Here is a 17,902-nt window from a genome sequence, read left to right on the forward strand (position 1 = left end):
CCTACTTTTTACAAGTACTATATTTAGCCAAATAAGTCGCACCCTTGAATAAGTCTGCACCCCTAATATGTATTTTGACCATTACCAAACATATTTGTAGTCTAGAATAAGCCTCGCAAACAAACTTTTAAAATGGAACTTGTGACCATATTTCAAGTTTCTATTAGATGTCTATTTAGGTCTTTGGTAATTATTCAAACTTCTGATATAATCGCCTTTAAGGTTTTTTTCTGTTAACCCAATAGCATTCTTCTGGAACTTGACATGTAGCAATCTTGCTACCTGAGACGGTCCGTCTCCATGCACTGTGTGTAAATGCTACAGCTGAATTCTGCCCGGAGCTGCCCGACCCCATCGGAGGCACGCAGATGTGCAAGGACTGGGGCTCCGGCGGACAGTTCAAAGTGTGCGAGATCGCCTGCAACCCCGGCATGAAGTTCTCGCAGCCCATACCCAAGTTCTACACGTGCGGCGCCGAGGGCTTCTGGAGGCCCACCGCCGACCCCAAGTTGCCCATGGAGTACCCCGCCTGCTCAGGTACCTGACACGTCTCGCACTAGCAGTGAGGTCGCTTGCTTGAAGGTAGCCTGTGATTAGCCTACCAAGGGGTGTGGGTATCAGGGAGGCCCCATTGTGTTTAAGGATTTTTATAATGCTTAGGTGTACCTGATAGGATGAAATTAACAAGTATCTTAAAAGAACTCATAGGAAACCTTACAATTTAAAATTAATGCAAAATGTGTTTACGGGCCACTTTAATATATATATATTTTTTTTAATTGGGGTGTTCAAATAGTTATACATTAAATAATAGGGTGGGGGCTTGACAAAATTATTTACCTCTAGGATGTCGATAGACCTGCGCCTGCTGTTTCAATGTTTATTATGGATATTTTTTTTTAATTAGAAGATTCAACCACAAGCAGCAGCGTAGGCCTTGGTGGAGGCTTTTAAATAATTGGTGGCCACACTGAGAAAACAATGGTCTCTCTGCCATTTATACTTTGTGTTGCCAGCGACCACAGGATTTTTGCATTATCATAAGAAGTAACATTGGACAGTTAGTAAAATTTGTTTAGAAGCGATGAACTGAATATTTGTGCAAGTGCAGTTGTTTGTGCTGCAAGTTTTGTCTTCATGTAAATGTTTTTTCGTCGTGGAATGGCGGCCACGTTCATTGATTGATGAAAAACAAAGAATATTCTTCAAAAATTTTTGAAAATAACATTTAATGAAACTTGAACTGTATTTTCGGCACCCACAAAATTTCTCCAAGTGTTCAATGTAAGTAACAGTCGGACCATTGAGCCAGCTGGGGGTCTAGACAGTTACAGCTTAGAGTTGGCCGGTGTGTCTGCGAGTCTATGTACTGTGTCGTCACTCTTGAGGTGTTTGAGTGTGTTGATACACATCTGGGGTACTGTTCTGACCCTTCACTGTGTTGTGAGTCATGACGAACCAAAGAATGCACAACGCAGTAGGACCTTGGTACCTCTCGACTTACACCTGTTGGATATGTTTTGTGAGACACATAAGTCACGAAAGTAATAATGTTTTATTTGTATTTGCTACATAGACTGATTTGACTTCCTTTGTTTAGGTGCCATCTTGTTTTTTGTATGTGTACGAATGTAGTTATCGTTGCAGCCATGTCGGCTCTGTGTGTACTGTGCGATACTAGTAAATAGAGATTGAGTTAAAAGCAAAAGGTTGGTTACATCATTTATTGAAACTTACAACAGGTTATGGGCCCAGGACGTTTTTTGCGAGTGATGAGATTGTGACTGTGATTGGCAGTGAGTCGGTAAAGTTGCCGATCGGCGCGCGTGGCAAACTGTGGTTCAAGATGGCTTTGCACGAAAATACAGAATATAGAAGCAACATCCCGCGGCTGGATTCCAAAAATTACTTTGCATGGAAGTTACGGGCAAAGGCCGAACTTATACAAATTAACAGTTGGAATGCTATAGAACAAGGATTTGTACCACCAATGAATGCGGATCAAGAAAGGGTTAACAGGAAGACTTTGGCATTTATGTACAAAAACGTGTCCGATTCATATCTTAACGATATTGCGGAATGTGTACTGGCGAAAGAAGCGTGGGAAATACTGGCGGACATACATACGAAGGTTAGTTTTTTGCAGGGATTGAGATCACTAAAAGTTATGTTTTTGATCTCTAAAGGTGAAGGGGAGGAACTGCATGAATATGTGGCTCGTGTACAAACACAATACCAGAAAGTGAAATCGGCTGGTTGGGTGTACACGAACAAACAGATTGCGGGTATCATCCTCCTTGGACTCCAGTGGGATAAATATGGCGGACTGGTGGAAGAGTTGGGAAAGGAACCTAACCTATCGATCAGGTTGGTAAAAGCAAGACTTTTAGAAGAAGGTAATGAAGATCGGGAAGAAAATGAAGTTTCAGCACTTGCAGCAAAAGGCGATGGTCATCTAAGAGGTGCTCAAGCGTTCAGAGGGCGTGGAAGAGGAGGAAGACAAGGAAATGAAGGAACGGAGTATTGGAAGAACAGGTATGTTGAAAGAAATACTCAAGGAAGTGATAGGTTATTTGGTACCCCCACTGATAGAAAGTGCTACAGGTGTAACGAGTGGGGTCACATGGCTAAGACTTGTGACAAAGTAAAGTGCTACAGATGCGGAAATAATGGACATTGGGCAAGTGACTGCAATGAGGATGACCAGTCAAAGCCTTATAACAACACAACTGGCAAAGAACAGGATAGGAAGCTAAAACACAAGGCATTAGTGAGTGCATGTGGCTTGGTTTCACCCATGAAAAACACTGTGGACTGGGTTGTAGATTCCGCTGCAACTGACCACATATCAAATCAAAGGGAACTGTTCCTCAACATGAAAGACTGCAAAGGGGAAATAACGATGGGTAAAGGTACAGCGAAGGTCAGTGGATGTGGTATGGTAGAGATAAAAATCACTGATGAATGTGGGGGGTGGACTCTCACTGTATCGGATGTACTGTACGTGCCAGAATTTAACTTCAATCTGCTCTCGGTAAGCAAGATGGCAAAAAAGGGTATTCGTCTGGAAATGAATGTCAGAGAAGCCATAGCTTACGATCATGACGAAATGTTTTTCAAGGCTCCAGTTTCAAATGGCTTATATGTCCTACACTCTGAAAAGAAATTGGACAGTATCGCAAATGTAGTAAATATGCCAAACCATGACGGTGAAATTAGGGATGCTACAGCGTTGAAGAGTGTAATGGTGTGGCACCAAAGGCTTGGCCACCTAAATGAAGAAAGTATCAGAAAAATACCTGAACTGGAGATTGAGGGGAAGATGCTTAATGCTTGTGACACTTGCATAAAAGGAAAAATGACAAGAATGGGCTTTCCCCAAATGAGCGAAAGGAAATCTAAAGGACCACTGGAGCTAATACACTCTGACTTAATGGGAAAACTGCCTATGTCCTTGGGAAAGGCTCAATATTTACTAACCTTCATAGATGACTACTCTAGGCACCTTACTGTGAAATTCTTGGCGAAGAAGAGTGATGTGTTTGCTGCATTCAAGGAATACCAAAATGAAGTTGAACTGCAGCATGATATCCGGATAAAGGGACTTCAGACAGATGGAGGAGGAGAGTATTGCAACAAGGAATTCGAGGCGCATCTCAAAAAATGTGGGATAGTGCACAGGAAAACCGTTGCTGCGTCACCGCAACAAAACGGTGTCGCAGAAAGAGCGAATAGAACAATTATAAATTCCACCAGGTGTATGCTTGCAGAATCAGGCCTACCAAAGGAATTTTGGGCTGAGGCGGCAAATACTGTGGCATTCGTGAAAAATCTAAGCCCTTCCCGTGCCATAAATTTTCAGATACCCTTGGAGCTGTGGCGAGGGGAAACGGTGAAACTGAAGACATTCAATTTTCTGAGGGTGTTCGGTTGCAGAGCCTGGATGTATGTGAATGGGAGAGATAAGTTGGATAGCAAAGGTGTCGAGTGCGTTTTCATAGGCTATGAAACAAACATTAAGGGTTACCGACTGTGGCAATTAGAAGCTAAGAAGGTCAAAATTGCCCACAACGTTATTTTCCAGGAGAGCAAATTTCCGTACAATGCGTGTGGTATGTCAACAGAGAACAAAACCATTGTGGTACTGGAAGAAAACTGCGAGGGCATGCTGGAAACTGAGAAACATCATGAGAACGAGGAGGTAAGAGAAGGCACTGAACCAAGAACAAACGATGAGCCAAACTCCAATGACACCCTGTCGGAAGACGAAGAACCCTTCTTGGGATGGGAAGAGGAACCGGTAGTGGAAATCAGGAGGTCTGCTCGACTCCTGTCAAGACACTCGGAAGCACCTTCTTGTCCATACGGGTGCATTACTATGTCTACAGAGTCTTGCTCCCACGAACCAAAGAGTGTTGAAGAAGCTTTAGGGGGCAGTGATGCGATAAATTGGAAAAGAGCGATGGATGAAGAAATTGAAAATTTGACAAGCAAAAACACTTATGAAATTGTTGACAGGCCCAAAGGAAAAAATGTTTTAGGGTGCAAGTGGGTCTTAAAATTAAAGGAGAGCTCGGATGGAAGCTCCGTACGGTATAGAGCAAGACTGGTAGCACGTGGGTTTTCCCAAATACTGGGGATAGATTTTACTGAAACTTACTCTCCAGTGGTGAAGAAAAAGACAGTTCGTGTCCTCCTAGCTTTATCAGTGAAGTTGGGCTGGGTCAGGGAATACCTGGACGTCTTGGCTGCGTATCTGAACGGGGTCCTCACCGAGGAAATTTACATGGAGCAACCGCCGATGTACCAAAAAGGGAGTGACAAGGTCTGTAAACTGCTAAAAAGTATTTACGGCCTGAAACAGAGTGGTAAGGAGTGGCATGACACCCTTGACGGTATCCTAACTGGCTGGGATTTGAGAAGGTTGAAGAAAGACCCTTGCGTATATATAGATGACCACAAGGAACTAGTGGTATTTGTCTACGTTGATGACCTGGGCATATTCGGGACGCGTGAGAAAGTGGAGTATATGAAAAAGAAGCTGTCTGGGACTATCGAAGTGAGAGCCATGGGGGAGATGACCAATTTTCTTTCAGTGAACATCATTTCCACAGGTGACTCTGTATTACTGGATCAGTCTCACTACATCGAGCAACTGCTGCGTACTTTTCAAATGACAAATGCAAGAGGAAAAGCGTTCCCCCATAGAGATCAACCGTGATGATGGAACAGATGCTGGAAACAAAGCTTTTGACAAGCACTTATACCGCAAAGCGATTGGGAGCCTACTACATTTGTCGCAAACAACAAGACCGGACATTAGCTTTGCAGTGTGCAGGTCTAGTCAAAAATGTGAGACCCCAACCCTTCGGGACTGGCAAGATATTGTACATGTGCTCAGATACCTGAGACAAACCAAAGACTGGAGGTTGAAATTTACCAAACAAAATGGTGCTGCCATATTCTACTGTGATGCAGACCTAGCCAATGATAGGCGTGACAGAAAGTCTATAACAGGAGTTGTGGCAACCTTAGCGGGAGGTCCTGTTATCTGGGTTTCGAGAAAACAGACCTGTGTTGCTGATTCCACAGCAGTTGCGGAATATTATGCAATCTACGAAGCAACAAAGGAAGCAAGATGGTTATCGCAGTTCATGTCTGAATTGGGGCAAGATGGCTCTGCGCCCAGCCCTTCCATGATACTCTCTGACAACGAGACGGCCATAGCCATGTGTAAGACATGGGAAGTGTCTGAAAGGACGAAACATATAGATATCAAATATCATTTTGTTTTGTCTAGAGACGTACGAGACTGTAAAATCCATAAAACAAAACGAAACAATTAATAACGATTCACTCGCGAACAACTCGATTGGCAGCAAGCGTGCACGATAGCACAACTTACCGCCATGATGGTTCAACAACAACTGTTGCTTCGTTGCCGGAAGCTGCAGGGCTACCTGCCTTGGCAGGCAGCCAACTTGAAAAACTTGGCGCTGCTAGCAAGCAGCGCGGGAAGTTCAAAATTCAAATGTTTCAAACACTATACACTAAATTACACACAATATTTACAAGTCCAAACATTACCGCCCGCCTTGAAATGTCCCATTTCAACAATCATATGGTAGCGGGCAGAGCTTCACCACAGGACGCTTCAAAGTTCCACTAGAAGTCCGGATAGTAGCCACTCTGGCAACACCATCTTTCCCAGGATAGAGCTCCACGATGCGCCCCAAGCGCCACTGTAGAGGTGGGAGTCTGTCGTCTTTCAGGAGCACAAGTTGGTTGGCAGTGGGACTAACTCCCTGCTCGTTCCATTTCTGCCGCTGCTGGAGCGTGTGTAAATAATCCCTGTGCCAACGATGCCAAAAGTCCTGTTGGAGGCGTTCCACAAGTTGCCAACGTTGAAGGCGGTTCAGCCGTACATCCCTCAAGTTAGGCTCTGGTAATGTGACCAGTGGCTCCAGGGTTAAGAAATGGCCAGGGGTTAGAGCACTGATGTCATTGGGATCAGAGCTCAAAGGGCACAGGGGTCTCGAGTTTAACGTAGCTTCCACCTGTACTAGAAGGGTGTAAAGTTCTTCAAATGTGAGCACTTGTTCACCAATAACTTTACTTAAGTGAGTCTTGAATGACTTTACCCCGGCCTCCCACAAACCACCAAAATGGGGAGCAGCAGGAGGGTTAAAGTGCCACATGACACCGAGCTGGGACAACGCATCAGTGACAGCCTGCTGGTGTGGTGCCGACGACATAAGTTGCTGAAGTTCCTTAAGACGATTGTGAGTTCCGACAAAGTTGGTCCCGCAATCACTGTAGATATCAGATGTTCTCCCACGCCTGGCAAGAAAACGTTTGTAGGCTCCAATAAATGTATCTGTGGACAGGTCTGAAGCTAGTTCTGCATGAACGGCCTTTGTCGCGCAGCAGACAAAAATACAAAGGTAAGCCTTCAAGACCTTTGCCCCACGGACCCGACCAAGCTTAACCATAAAAGGACCAGCATAGTCAACTCCTACTTTGGCAAATGGTTTAACCTGTTGCACTCTCATAGAGGGAAGATCGCCCATGAGAGGTGCACTTGCTACGGGTCTTTGCTTGAAACATGGAACACAGTGACGCAAGCAGCGAGAGATGGCATCCTTATCTGCAAGAATCCAGAATTGTTCTCTAAGAATTCCTCTAAGAGTCTGAACTCCAGGATGATGATTCTTTTCATGATAATGGTTAATAATGAGATCAGTCAGATGGTGAGATTTTGGAAGCAGCACTGGGTGCTTCTGCTCAAACGGAACACTGGAGTGAGCTAAACGACCACCTACCCTTATCAGGCCACTGTCATCAAGAAAGGGTACTAGTTTGCGAATCTGAGGGGAAATGCACTGTCCCTTCTTCAGAGCACTTATATCCTCTTTGAAATGATGTGATTGTACCCAGAAGAGCCAAAAATGTAAAGCCTTATTCAACTCATCAGGAGACATATTGTCAGTCTTGCGCTCTTTCAGTGACACGCGACAATTGTGGGCAAACCGCAATAAACAGCATGTGACACGCAGAAGCCTGGTTAGTCGACTGAATCGCGTTGCCAACTGGCCAAGATCATCAGAGGACGTTACAGTGGTCAAGGTGACAGTCTTCTTCTCCATCACGGCAGGATCCACTTCCACTGCATCTGGTGACTGGGAAGGCCACTGTCCAGGTGACTCTATTAACCACGGTGGGCCAGTCCACCACAAGTGATGATCCAATAGTTGAAGAGGGAAGAGACCACGAGAGGCACAGTCAGCAGGATTGAACTCAGACGGTACGTGTTTCCACCAACTGGGACGGGTAAGCTCTTGGAGTTCGCTTACCCGGTTAGCTACAAAAGTCTTCAACTGATGAGGAGATGAGTTAATCCATGCTAAAACCACTTGTGAGTCTGTCCAGGCTGTGATGGAAGATACGGGCAAAACTTCTTGGTAAGTCTCAATCACATGATTGAGCACACGAGCCAACAGTAGTGCTCCACAAAGCTCCAGACGAGGTAAGGTTTGGCTTTTGACTGGTGCAACCTTGGACTTACTGATCAGCAGACGAATGATGGTTCGATCATCCGGGCACACTATGCGCAGGTACACCACGGCCGCGTAACCAATCTCAGAACTATCACAGAAACCATGCAGTTGATAGGTAGAGCCTTCTGGACCTTTAATGAACCGAGCGACAGCAATAGAGGACAACTGAGGGAGCTCCCGGCTAAAATGATCCCACTGAGAAGCAAGATCAGGGGGGAGGTGATCATCCCAGTCAATGGACCGGACCCACATTAGTTGCAATAGATGCTTTGCAAACATTAACAGTGGAGTAAGCCATCCTAGAGGATCAAATATTCTGGCTACATTGGCAAGGATGCTCCTCTTCGTAACAAGACTTGAGTGGCCTCGGATTACATAGGAGAAGGTGTCAGAGACTGGGTTCCATTGAAGTCCTAAGACCTTGACCACAACTTGACTCTCAGGATCCAGATCAAATGATTGGGGCATATCAACATCTTCAGGCGGAAGCCAGTCTATGAGAGCTGTATGGTTGCTCATGAACTTCCTCAACTTGAAGCCCCCTTTGGCAAGAAGAGCTCGAAGGTCCTTTTGGATGGCCAGAGCAGATTCAAGAGTGTCAGAACCGGTAACCACATCATCAACATACACATCGGATTGCAAAACTCTTGAGGCAACTGGAAAGTGGTCTTTCTCATCGACCGCCAGTTGTTGAAGAGTTCGAAGGGCCAAGAACGGAGCTGAGGAGACGCCATACGTCACCGTCTTCAATCGATAATCCTGCACAGGTTCCGAATCACAAAAGCGCCAAACAATGCGTTGGTAGTCCTGGTGCTGGGGCAGAACAGATATTTGACGGTACATTTGTTTAACATCTGCCGTAAACACAAAGGCATGTAGCCGAAAGTTCAACAGTAGATCAAAAATGTCTCTTTGCAACTTGGGGCCAGTTAGCAGTGTGTCATTCAATGAGACACCAGATGAGCTCTTAGCAGACCCATCAAACACTACCCGCAGCTTTGTGGTTGAACTCTCTGGCTTCACGACACAATGGTGGGGGATATAATAAGCTGGCGTCACATCAATCTGATCATCAGGAATCTTTTCCATGTGACCCATGGCAAGATAGTCTTCCATGAACTCTGAGTACATTATTTTGAGCTTTGAGTCACCTTTCAAGCGTCTCTCTAGGCGCATCAACCTATTTATAGCTTGGGGTCTGGAGGTGCCCAACTCATGTCTCGAGTGGCGAAATGGCAGGGACACACTATATCGGCCTTCTTCATTTCGGACGTGAGTTTCGGCAAACATGGTTTCGCAAAAAACATCCTCAGGAGACTTGTGTTCTACCCGTGGGAATTCTTCAATTTCCCAGAACTTTCGTACAACATCATCTAATGGAGGGTAAGAAGTGAACAGTGTGACACAATGCGATGACAGGCAGGATGGTGGAAGTTTGGTGTCCACCCTTCCCATGAGAATCCATCCCAAAACAGAGTCGAGAGCCACTGGAGACCCTTCAATCTTGCCTCCAGTTACGAGAAGAGGAAATAGGTCAGCACCAATAAGGAGGTCAACAGGACCAGGGGTGTCGAAAGAAGGATCAGCAAGCTTCAGATGAGCCACTGATCGCCGCACATCCGATGAGAGTTTGGCACTCGGCAAGTTATTGGTAATGCGTGGTAACACAAATACATCCAGGGCAAACTGATTATCTGGATTGCCCACTGGGGAGATGACAACTGATGTGTAGGACTTAGCCACATTCACAGGTGTACTGGACAAACCATGTATCGGAAGATGAGCCTGTCTGCGAACCAGTCGGAGCCTTTGTAGGCACTGTTCGGTGATAAAGCTGGCTTGACTGGCAGTGTCTAGTAAAGCACGTACAACACAAGGCACACCAGAACGATCAAAAATCTGTACTTGAGCAGTTGACAACAATATTGTTGTTGTTGAGGTAGGTTTAGCAGCAGTTACTGCAACAGTGGCAGGATTAGAGTCAGATGATGGTGGTTCCTTGTCTGAGTTGGATGGGATGGAGTCTTCCTCTGATCGCTGACCCCCAAAATGCAGCATGGAATGGTGACGTGCCTTACAATGGTGACATGAGGACTTAGATGGACACCAATTTGATCGATGTGATGGGGAAAGACAATTCAGACACAACTTATGCTCCTTTACTATTGCATATCGTTCCTTGGGGCTACCCTGCGAGAAGATAGGGCATGACCTAAGCACATGAATGTCACTACACAAGAGACAACTTTGTGACTGTGGAGAACTTACTAATGTGTTTACAGACTGACCTCGAGACTGCCTCCAGCTGTTTTGGTGCCCTTGAGCCGTCTGTTTGGGAACCTGATTTCCTGAACTCCTAGAACGGGAAGCTATCACAGCCTCATGCGCACGACAATGTTTTTCAAGAAACGAAGTGAAACTACTAAGAGTGGGAAACTCGTCTGTTAATGTCATTTCCCATTGTGTTTGTAAGGCAGCATCCAACCGTTTGCATAGAATGGGCAGCAGCATCAGATCCCACTGGTCTACAGGGACAGACAAGGCCTTAAGAGCAGACACATTCTCTGTAACAGTGTTCAACAGTTGGCGCAATGTCTTGGGAGAGTCAGCTGATGCAGAGGGTGCTTGAAGTAAAGCCTCCACATGCACAGACACAATGAGCCTCTTGTTCTCGTACCTACCAACAAGTAGTTTCCAAGCCACATCAAAGTTTACTTCAGACATGGGCAAGGCCTGAATCATGCTGAGGGGTTCACCACTGAGAGCAGTCTTCAGATAAGCCAGTTTCTCAACAGATGAAAGGTCACTATTGTTAGCAACGAGAGTGCAAAATAGGTTGGAGAAGTTAGGCCAATTTTTAATGCTACCCTCAAAACTTGGAAGCGTAATTTTTGGTAAAGCTACCCTAGAATTGCTCACCTTGGGCCTTGACGATGTTGAGCTCTCCATCGAACAACCCTCCAGGGCACTTACCGTCGCCATGACTTCAAAATATTTCTCTTCGAAATCGTCCATTCGTGCAGTCAGTTCTGAGAGATCGATGTCAGAATTTTGCGTTGCCCCAAGAACCACAAAATCCGCCTCGAACTTATCACGAACTTGGGGTAGATCACGAACTGTGGCACGAAACAATCCTTGCTTAGAAACATCGTCAACAACACTTTGAGACAGGTCGACAGCACGTTTGAGCCGAGCCTCTGCTAGTCGGATACGCACGAGTGCCGAGCCTATATCTGCCATGGTCACACACAGACGCAAAGGACGAAATAACCAAAAAGACACAACAAAGAAATAAACACAACGAAGACCAATATAACCAAGGTAAGACACAGCAAATCAAAATTTATATCCAGCAAAAAACACCTAACGCAACGAAAAACATGAGCAGACGCCGATAAATAATACAACATAACCCCAACACGAAATATATTCCACGAAAAACAAAGAAGATATAACAGTTTCTTAGATCGCCAAATCTCTGCGAATTTCTTCTAAAACACGTTGCCGAAGAAATCTTGACCATGAAAATACTCTAATTAACGAGAGTATAGCGCACGAAATAACGTGAAAACGAAGTGTAATTGTTTACCACGTGCACACGAATCACGTTTAAAACAACACCAGAAAAAACCGGAACTATCCGGCCCGGAGGACCAAATGTTTTGTCTAGAGACGTACGAGACTGTAAAATCCATAAAACAAAACGAAACAATTAATAACGATTCACTCGCGAACAACTCGATTGGCAGCAAGCGTGCACGATAGCACAACTTACCGCCATGATGGTTCAACAACAACTGTTGCTTCGTTGCCGGAAGCTGCAGGGCTACCTGCCTTGGCAGGCAGCCAACTTGAAAAACTTGGCGCTGCTAGCAAGCAGCGCGGGAAGTTCAAAATTCAAATGTTTCAAACACTATACACTAAATTACACACAATATTTACAAGTCCAAACACATTTTGTGAGGGACATGACGGAAAAGGGGAAGATACAGGTTAAGCACATCACTGGCAGGGAGAACCCTGCTGATTTGTTCACCAAGGCAGTGAACGGTGCGCGCATCAAGTACCTGTGTGAAAAACTGAATCTTGCACGTGTTCCTTGAGTGTCTGTCATGATTGTTAAATTTTGAGATTTAACTAGGAGCTATGAATGACTTGAACGGGGATATGTTCTGAAGTTAAGTCAAATAGTGTTTGATGGTTTTTTTTTGTAAGTTCACACCGAAGGTTTTATTCAACGAACACATACTGTGCTGAAGGAAATCTTAGTTTCTCTAACCTTAAGTGTCTCAAGGGGAAGTGTTGGATATGTTTTGTGAGACACATAAGTCACGAAAGTAATAATGTTTTATTTGTATTTGCTACATAGACTTTGATTTGACTTCCTTTGTTTAGGTGCCATCTTGTTTTTTGTATGTGTACGAATGTAGTTATCGTTGCAGCCATGTCAGCTCTGTGTGTACTGTGCGATACTAGTAAATAGAGATTGAGTTAAAAGCAAAAGGTTGGTTACATCATTTATTGAAACTTACAACAGCACCTTGTATTGGGTTTCAACGCTCACAATTTCTGACACTTCAACCTCACAGAACGCATTGTATGTGTATTGACACTTGAATAATCTTGCTTGGCTTGCTAGGTGCTAAAAGCAGCAGTGCTTCTTGTGACTGACTTTCTTAGTGCACACTAATGTTCCATCATTATACAGTAAGTCCTCGGTTTACGTCGGGGTTACGTTCCTGAAAACCGCGACGTAAATAGAAACGACGCAAAATGAGCCATGTTTCATGCCACCGGCCGACCACGGCCCAAGGTCGACCGGAAGCGCTGGCATACAGACGTGACAACGGGCAATTTTATCAGCAAATTACAACCGACAGCGTGGGAAACAAGTCCAACTAGTACTTCTCAGCTTTATAGAATGGTTATTTAACCAGCTGCTTTATTACCTTTATTGATTGAAATATAAAAACAGATATATAGTCGTTTGGAAGACATCTTATGAAGAAAAAATCATAAATTGCAGTGAGCTGATACTGTAGGCCTACTACAAACGCATTTAATCACGATAAAGTTAACAACGGCACGTTTAAAACTCCGGCCAACTCAATGATATAGCGACTGAAGTGTAGAGCTGTAGCAATCCGTATGTATTCGTTACTGAGTAACGGGTGCGGCATCTAGTAACGAGTGACGAAACGTTACGCACGAATGCATTTCGTTACTCGCATTTTTCGTATGTTTTACGCATGCGCGCGCTTATTCGTTACAAAGAACGATGTTTGTTTATTAAGAAAAGTATAATTTGGAAATTCGTCGTCCAAGTTTTTTACTGTTTATTAAAGGTATTGTGTGTGTAGACAAAGTTTGGGATTGGAACAGAAACAACGTAAGAAAGTATTTTTTACAAATTATAAATATGTATGTTTTTGTTTTTTATTATCACGTATTTTCACGTTTTTTGTTCTTATCTTAAAAGATATATTATAATAAAGCTGCTATAATGAGATTTTATTGTTTCTTGGTTAACAAAAGCTGTTAATTATCAAATACTTTTAATTGTTTATATTCGATTTATTATTATTTACGCGACGTCATACTGTACGCGTACGAAATACGACTCGATTCGTTGCTGTTACATAAGATAGCATGTTATGCGGTATCAGAAGTAACGATACGAAAGTAACTAGTACTAATTGTTATAGTAACGAATACATACGGGTACACTTTTTTTAGTTACTTTTACACCTCTACTGAAGTGCCAAGGAGTTGGACGAAAAGGGGTAGGAGAAAATGCTGTGTTGTTGCGGGAAGTAGATAACACTTCTACGTGCGAGATACGTGGGTGGCCGAGCGGGCGGGCTGGTAGTATTGCATCACCGCGCGGAGAGCAGCGGAGAGCAGGAAGCGTCCCTCATGATGTATGATAAGAGAAGGCGGTGAACGTGTAGCTTACGCTACATAGCATAAATTAACTACCGAAGGAAACAGAATTATAAACGAATTATATACGGTGTTTTGGTTAAAATAAAGATTTACGGTCATTGTAAACGACGTTATTGTGAATCGGCGACAACTTAAATTGAAACATGAGTACTCAAACATTAGCGACGTTAATCCGAAACGACGTAAATCGGTACGACGTAAATAGAGGACTTACTGTAATGGATTATTTCATTGTAAAATACTTTTCTGGTTTAACAGTGAGAGTCAACTGTTGTTTATTGATCATAAGTTGTGGGGTGGGGGGGGGGGGGGGAATAGCAAATAATAGATTAAAACTATGATAGAAAGGAGTCCTGTTTAGGATTTTTTTTTTGTTAATATTAAATAAAGAGAAAAACTGTATCATTTTTGTTCGGTTGTCTCCTCGCAAGGTAGTCATAATCATTCACCAGTGTGTTTTCAAGTAGACGCATTGTTTCAGGTGAGTGACGACACTTGAGTGTTGTCATTTTGCCCGTCTGTGTTGCAGCGGCCAAGCCCGCGCAGAGGGTGTTCAGGATCAGCATGATGTTCCCCACGTCGGTGCTGTGCAACAGCGCGGGCCAAGGGGTGCTGCGACAGAAGGTGCGCGGGGCTGTCAACTCCGTCAACCGCGACTGGAACTTCTGCTCGTACTCCGTGGAAGGTCGGTGTCGCGCTGTTCCGCTACCACATTTCACGGTTATCAGTCCTGCAGTGGCAGATTTGGTCTATGTTCACAATACAGAATATTGCATCAATTATAATAATTCATATTATCACCATTAATATTAAAAATGATACCAAAAACACCTACATATTAAAAAATATCTGGCATGCACTATAAACTCATTCAAAGTGGCAGTTAACATAAGATATAAATCAAAACAATATATGGCGTGTATTAAGTTTACAATTTAGTGAGATTACATGTCGTGGAACATACCTAAAGTTGCCCTTTTTTTTGCTTCACTAGTCATTCATTATGAATCATCCAAACAAAAATGCTATAGTAAATTTGATTCAATTTATGAATAACATATACAGAAACATGTTGATATGTGATCTAAAGTATTCTCCATGCTCAGAAACTTAAACCACATTTCAAAATATGACATAACATAAAAAAAAAACTTATAAAAAATTTAAATCAATGTTTATATATATTGTCTTACTTTATATATGTATATAAATGTACTATTTCCTTAAGCAACAAAACATATTATAAAAAAAATATTGTCTGATGCCATCAGATACAGATTGACTTCTCTGAAGACCAATTTATTGATTTTGATTTTTTGAATAGGAAAGAAGATATTTAACATACTGGCAAAACTATTCAAATAGGTCTGGGAAAAGAATAATGTTCTTCAAAACCAACACTTTTTTTTTTATAAAGATACCATTAAGAATACAATTTATAATTTGTTGAAAACTAATATAAACCAAGCAGTTAAAATGAAGTTGCAGTGTATCATTTCTGTGGTGAAACTAAAAGTTTTACTGAAGCTGTAACGTGCCATCACAGGAACGCGAGAATGCAAAGATCTGAACATCGAAGTGAAGTGCGACCACAGGTCACGACCGACGAGAAGTGCCAGCGAGGAGGCTGGAAGCTACGTAGTAGCAGCTTCGTTCCCCGCAGAACGGTAAGCAGTGTTTTCACAGCCACTTTCGCTTTTGTCTGGTGTCAGTCTGAACAATACAAACTTCCTTGAAACGTGGTAAGGAAACTATGAAATTTTACAAACAATGTAAGCATTAGTATTGTGCAGTATAAACATTACATGTACAAAACTAAATAAGAAAAAGTGTTTAAAAAATATATGTGACTTTAAAAAACTGGAAGTAATTTTTGTGGGGAATTTTGTTGCTGCTAATGATACAAATTTTTCAGCATGTTCATTGGCACTTTGAAGTGGTAATTTTTAACTTTAGAAAATTTGTTACTGCACCACTTTAAGTACTTAAATTATTAGACATAAATATTTTTAAAATATTAAAAAATGTTTTGCACATACGTAAAAATTCTAACTCATGTTAATTTTTTAATACAGGTGATTTTCATAGTTATATTTTGAGTAGTAATTTCAACAGAAACATGTTCATGCATGTTAACTTTGTCCTGTTATCTCTTGCTCCTGTGAAGCGATTATGGGTAGCTTGTTCTTAGCTTCTTAGCTTCTGTGTGAGTATAAGTCATGCATGGAGCCGTACTACTGCTTTGTCTCTGCATGTGGTAAAGAGATCGAACAGTATCCTTTCTCAGTTGGAGACAGAACTACTGCCGCATTGTGATGACATGCAGTATTTGTTGTAGTTTTCTACTTTTTTTTTTTTTTTGGTAGCGTAGTTAGAATGCATGTTGTATTGTGTCCATAGGGCTGGAAGGCAAGCTCGCCAAGCCAACAACGACATGTACAACTTGGAGATTTCCTTCCCAGCTGTTAAGTAAGTAGGCCTACACAAAATAAATCAATGCATTGTACTGTGTGTTTTTTTTGTTTTGTTTTTTTTTTGTGGGAGAATATTGTTGTGAAAGGTGAGATGATTCCTACATCAGCTCTGTGTTTCTACAAATCTTGATTGGGTCAATTTTTGGTGCAGGTATTTGTCTCTTCTTGTACTCTATTACAACTAAGTTCTTCAATTTCTGGTGTTGATTGTTGTTCCTTTTCCTCTAGCTTGTTTGTTGTTCTTCACGTAGCTTTTTTCTTGCAGTGTGATATTTTTAAGAAGGATTTCTTTACAGTAGAACCTCATCAAGTCAACCTCCTTTCAGCTCGGATCTCCGGCCAACACAGAATTATTTAAAGGTAGAATAATTTAAAGAAACAAACAAATAAAATAATTATGAAGCCTTGCATAATAATAAGAGAGCGCTCAATCATACAATTAAACATTTTGGAAAGTAAAAATGCATTACGTGCGATAATAGCAGGCAAGGTTACTGCTTTGATTGGTGTGTACAATCGTAACTGTAATTCAGAGCAAACAGCGTGTTTGCTGAGACTGTACACGAACATGCAATGAGTCCATGCCACAGCAAGACAGAGTTGTCAGGTGACTAGTGACTACACAGATGGAAACAGAGGATATTTCCTGTTAGGTACTTTGACCTTTTTAATGGCTCCAGTCCCAATTGGTCTGGCTTAATGAGGTACTACCGTGCTCTAGTATCCATTGCGTAACGTAACGTGTGTGCCTTGCTTCGAACTTGACCTTTTTTATGGCTCCAGTCCTAATCGGTCTGGCTTAATGAGGTACTACCGTGCTCTAGTATCCAGTGTGTAACGTAACGTGCGTGCCTTGCTTCGAACTTGGCCTTTTTTATGGCTCCAGTCCCAATCGGTCTGGCCTTAATGAGGTGCTACCGTGCTCTAGTATCCGGCGCGTGACGTGACGTGCGTGCGTTTCAGCGACCCGGTGATCAACGCCAACACGAACGAGCGCTCGACGGTCGAGCGGCTGCTGCAGAAGCTGATCCTGGAGGAGGACCAGTTCGACGTGCGGGAGATCCTGCCCAACACGGTGCCCGACCCGGCCTCCCTGCAGCTGGACTCGAACTACGCCTGCCCCACCGGCCAGGTGGTCGTGGCTCCTGACTGCGGTGAGTGGAGTCCCGCGCCAGCCACCAGCACCACAAACCTCTATCGCTTCATCACCAACACATCTCATACACTTGGGTCCTCTGTGGCACTTGTGGTTTGGAGTCCACAATAAACTTGGAGGTTCCTTTGCCATCTGTGCACAACCGTGTGGCATTAATGATGTTAATGTATGTTTTACTTTGCAACTCTGCCTGAACTCACCCTTCAACATAAACAGTATAAATGGAACTTGCTTAACAGCTCAACACTGCCTTTCAGTAAATCACTGTT

At 43.1% G+C, this 17,902-nt stretch overlaps 2 protein-coding genes across 4 annotated transcripts in view; one reads left to right on the top strand and one right to left on the bottom strand.

Annotated features, from left to right (window-relative positions):
* LOC134542931 (sushi, von Willebrand factor type A, EGF and pentraxin domain-containing protein 1) overlaps positions 1–17,902 on the top strand; it is a 259,383-nt gene that overhangs the window by 224,191 nt on the left and 17,290 nt on the right. For all 3 annotated transcript variants that reach the window (XM_063387537.1, XM_063387539.1, XM_063387540.1), the window contains 5 exons: positions 325–537; positions 14,533–14,688; positions 15,550–15,670; positions 16,404–16,472; positions 17,441–17,631. In XM_063387537.1, the coding sequence (XP_063243607.1) occupies positions 325–537; positions 14,533–14,688; positions 15,550–15,670; positions 16,404–16,472; positions 17,441–17,631 (750 nt within the window). The remainder of the gene's footprint in view (positions 1–324; positions 538–14,532; positions 14,689–15,549; positions 15,671–16,403; positions 16,473–17,440; positions 17,632–17,902) is intronic.
* On the bottom strand, positions 5,795–11,991 carry LOC134542933 (uncharacterized). Its single transcript, XM_063387541.1, has one exon. The coding sequence runs from the start codon at positions 11,295–11,297 to the stop codon at positions 6,111–6,113; it is 5,187 nt and encodes a 1,728-aa protein (XP_063243611.1). The 5' UTR covers positions 11,298–11,991; the 3' UTR covers positions 5,795–6,110.

This window comes from Bacillus rossius (assembly GCF_032445375.1).
Source record: "Bacillus rossius redtenbacheri isolate Brsri chromosome 9 unlocalized genomic scaffold, Brsri_v3 Brsri_v3_scf9_2, whole genome shotgun sequence".
NCBI classification, from domain to species: domain Eukaryota; kingdom Metazoa; phylum Arthropoda; class Insecta; order Phasmatodea; family Bacillidae; genus Bacillus; species Bacillus rossius.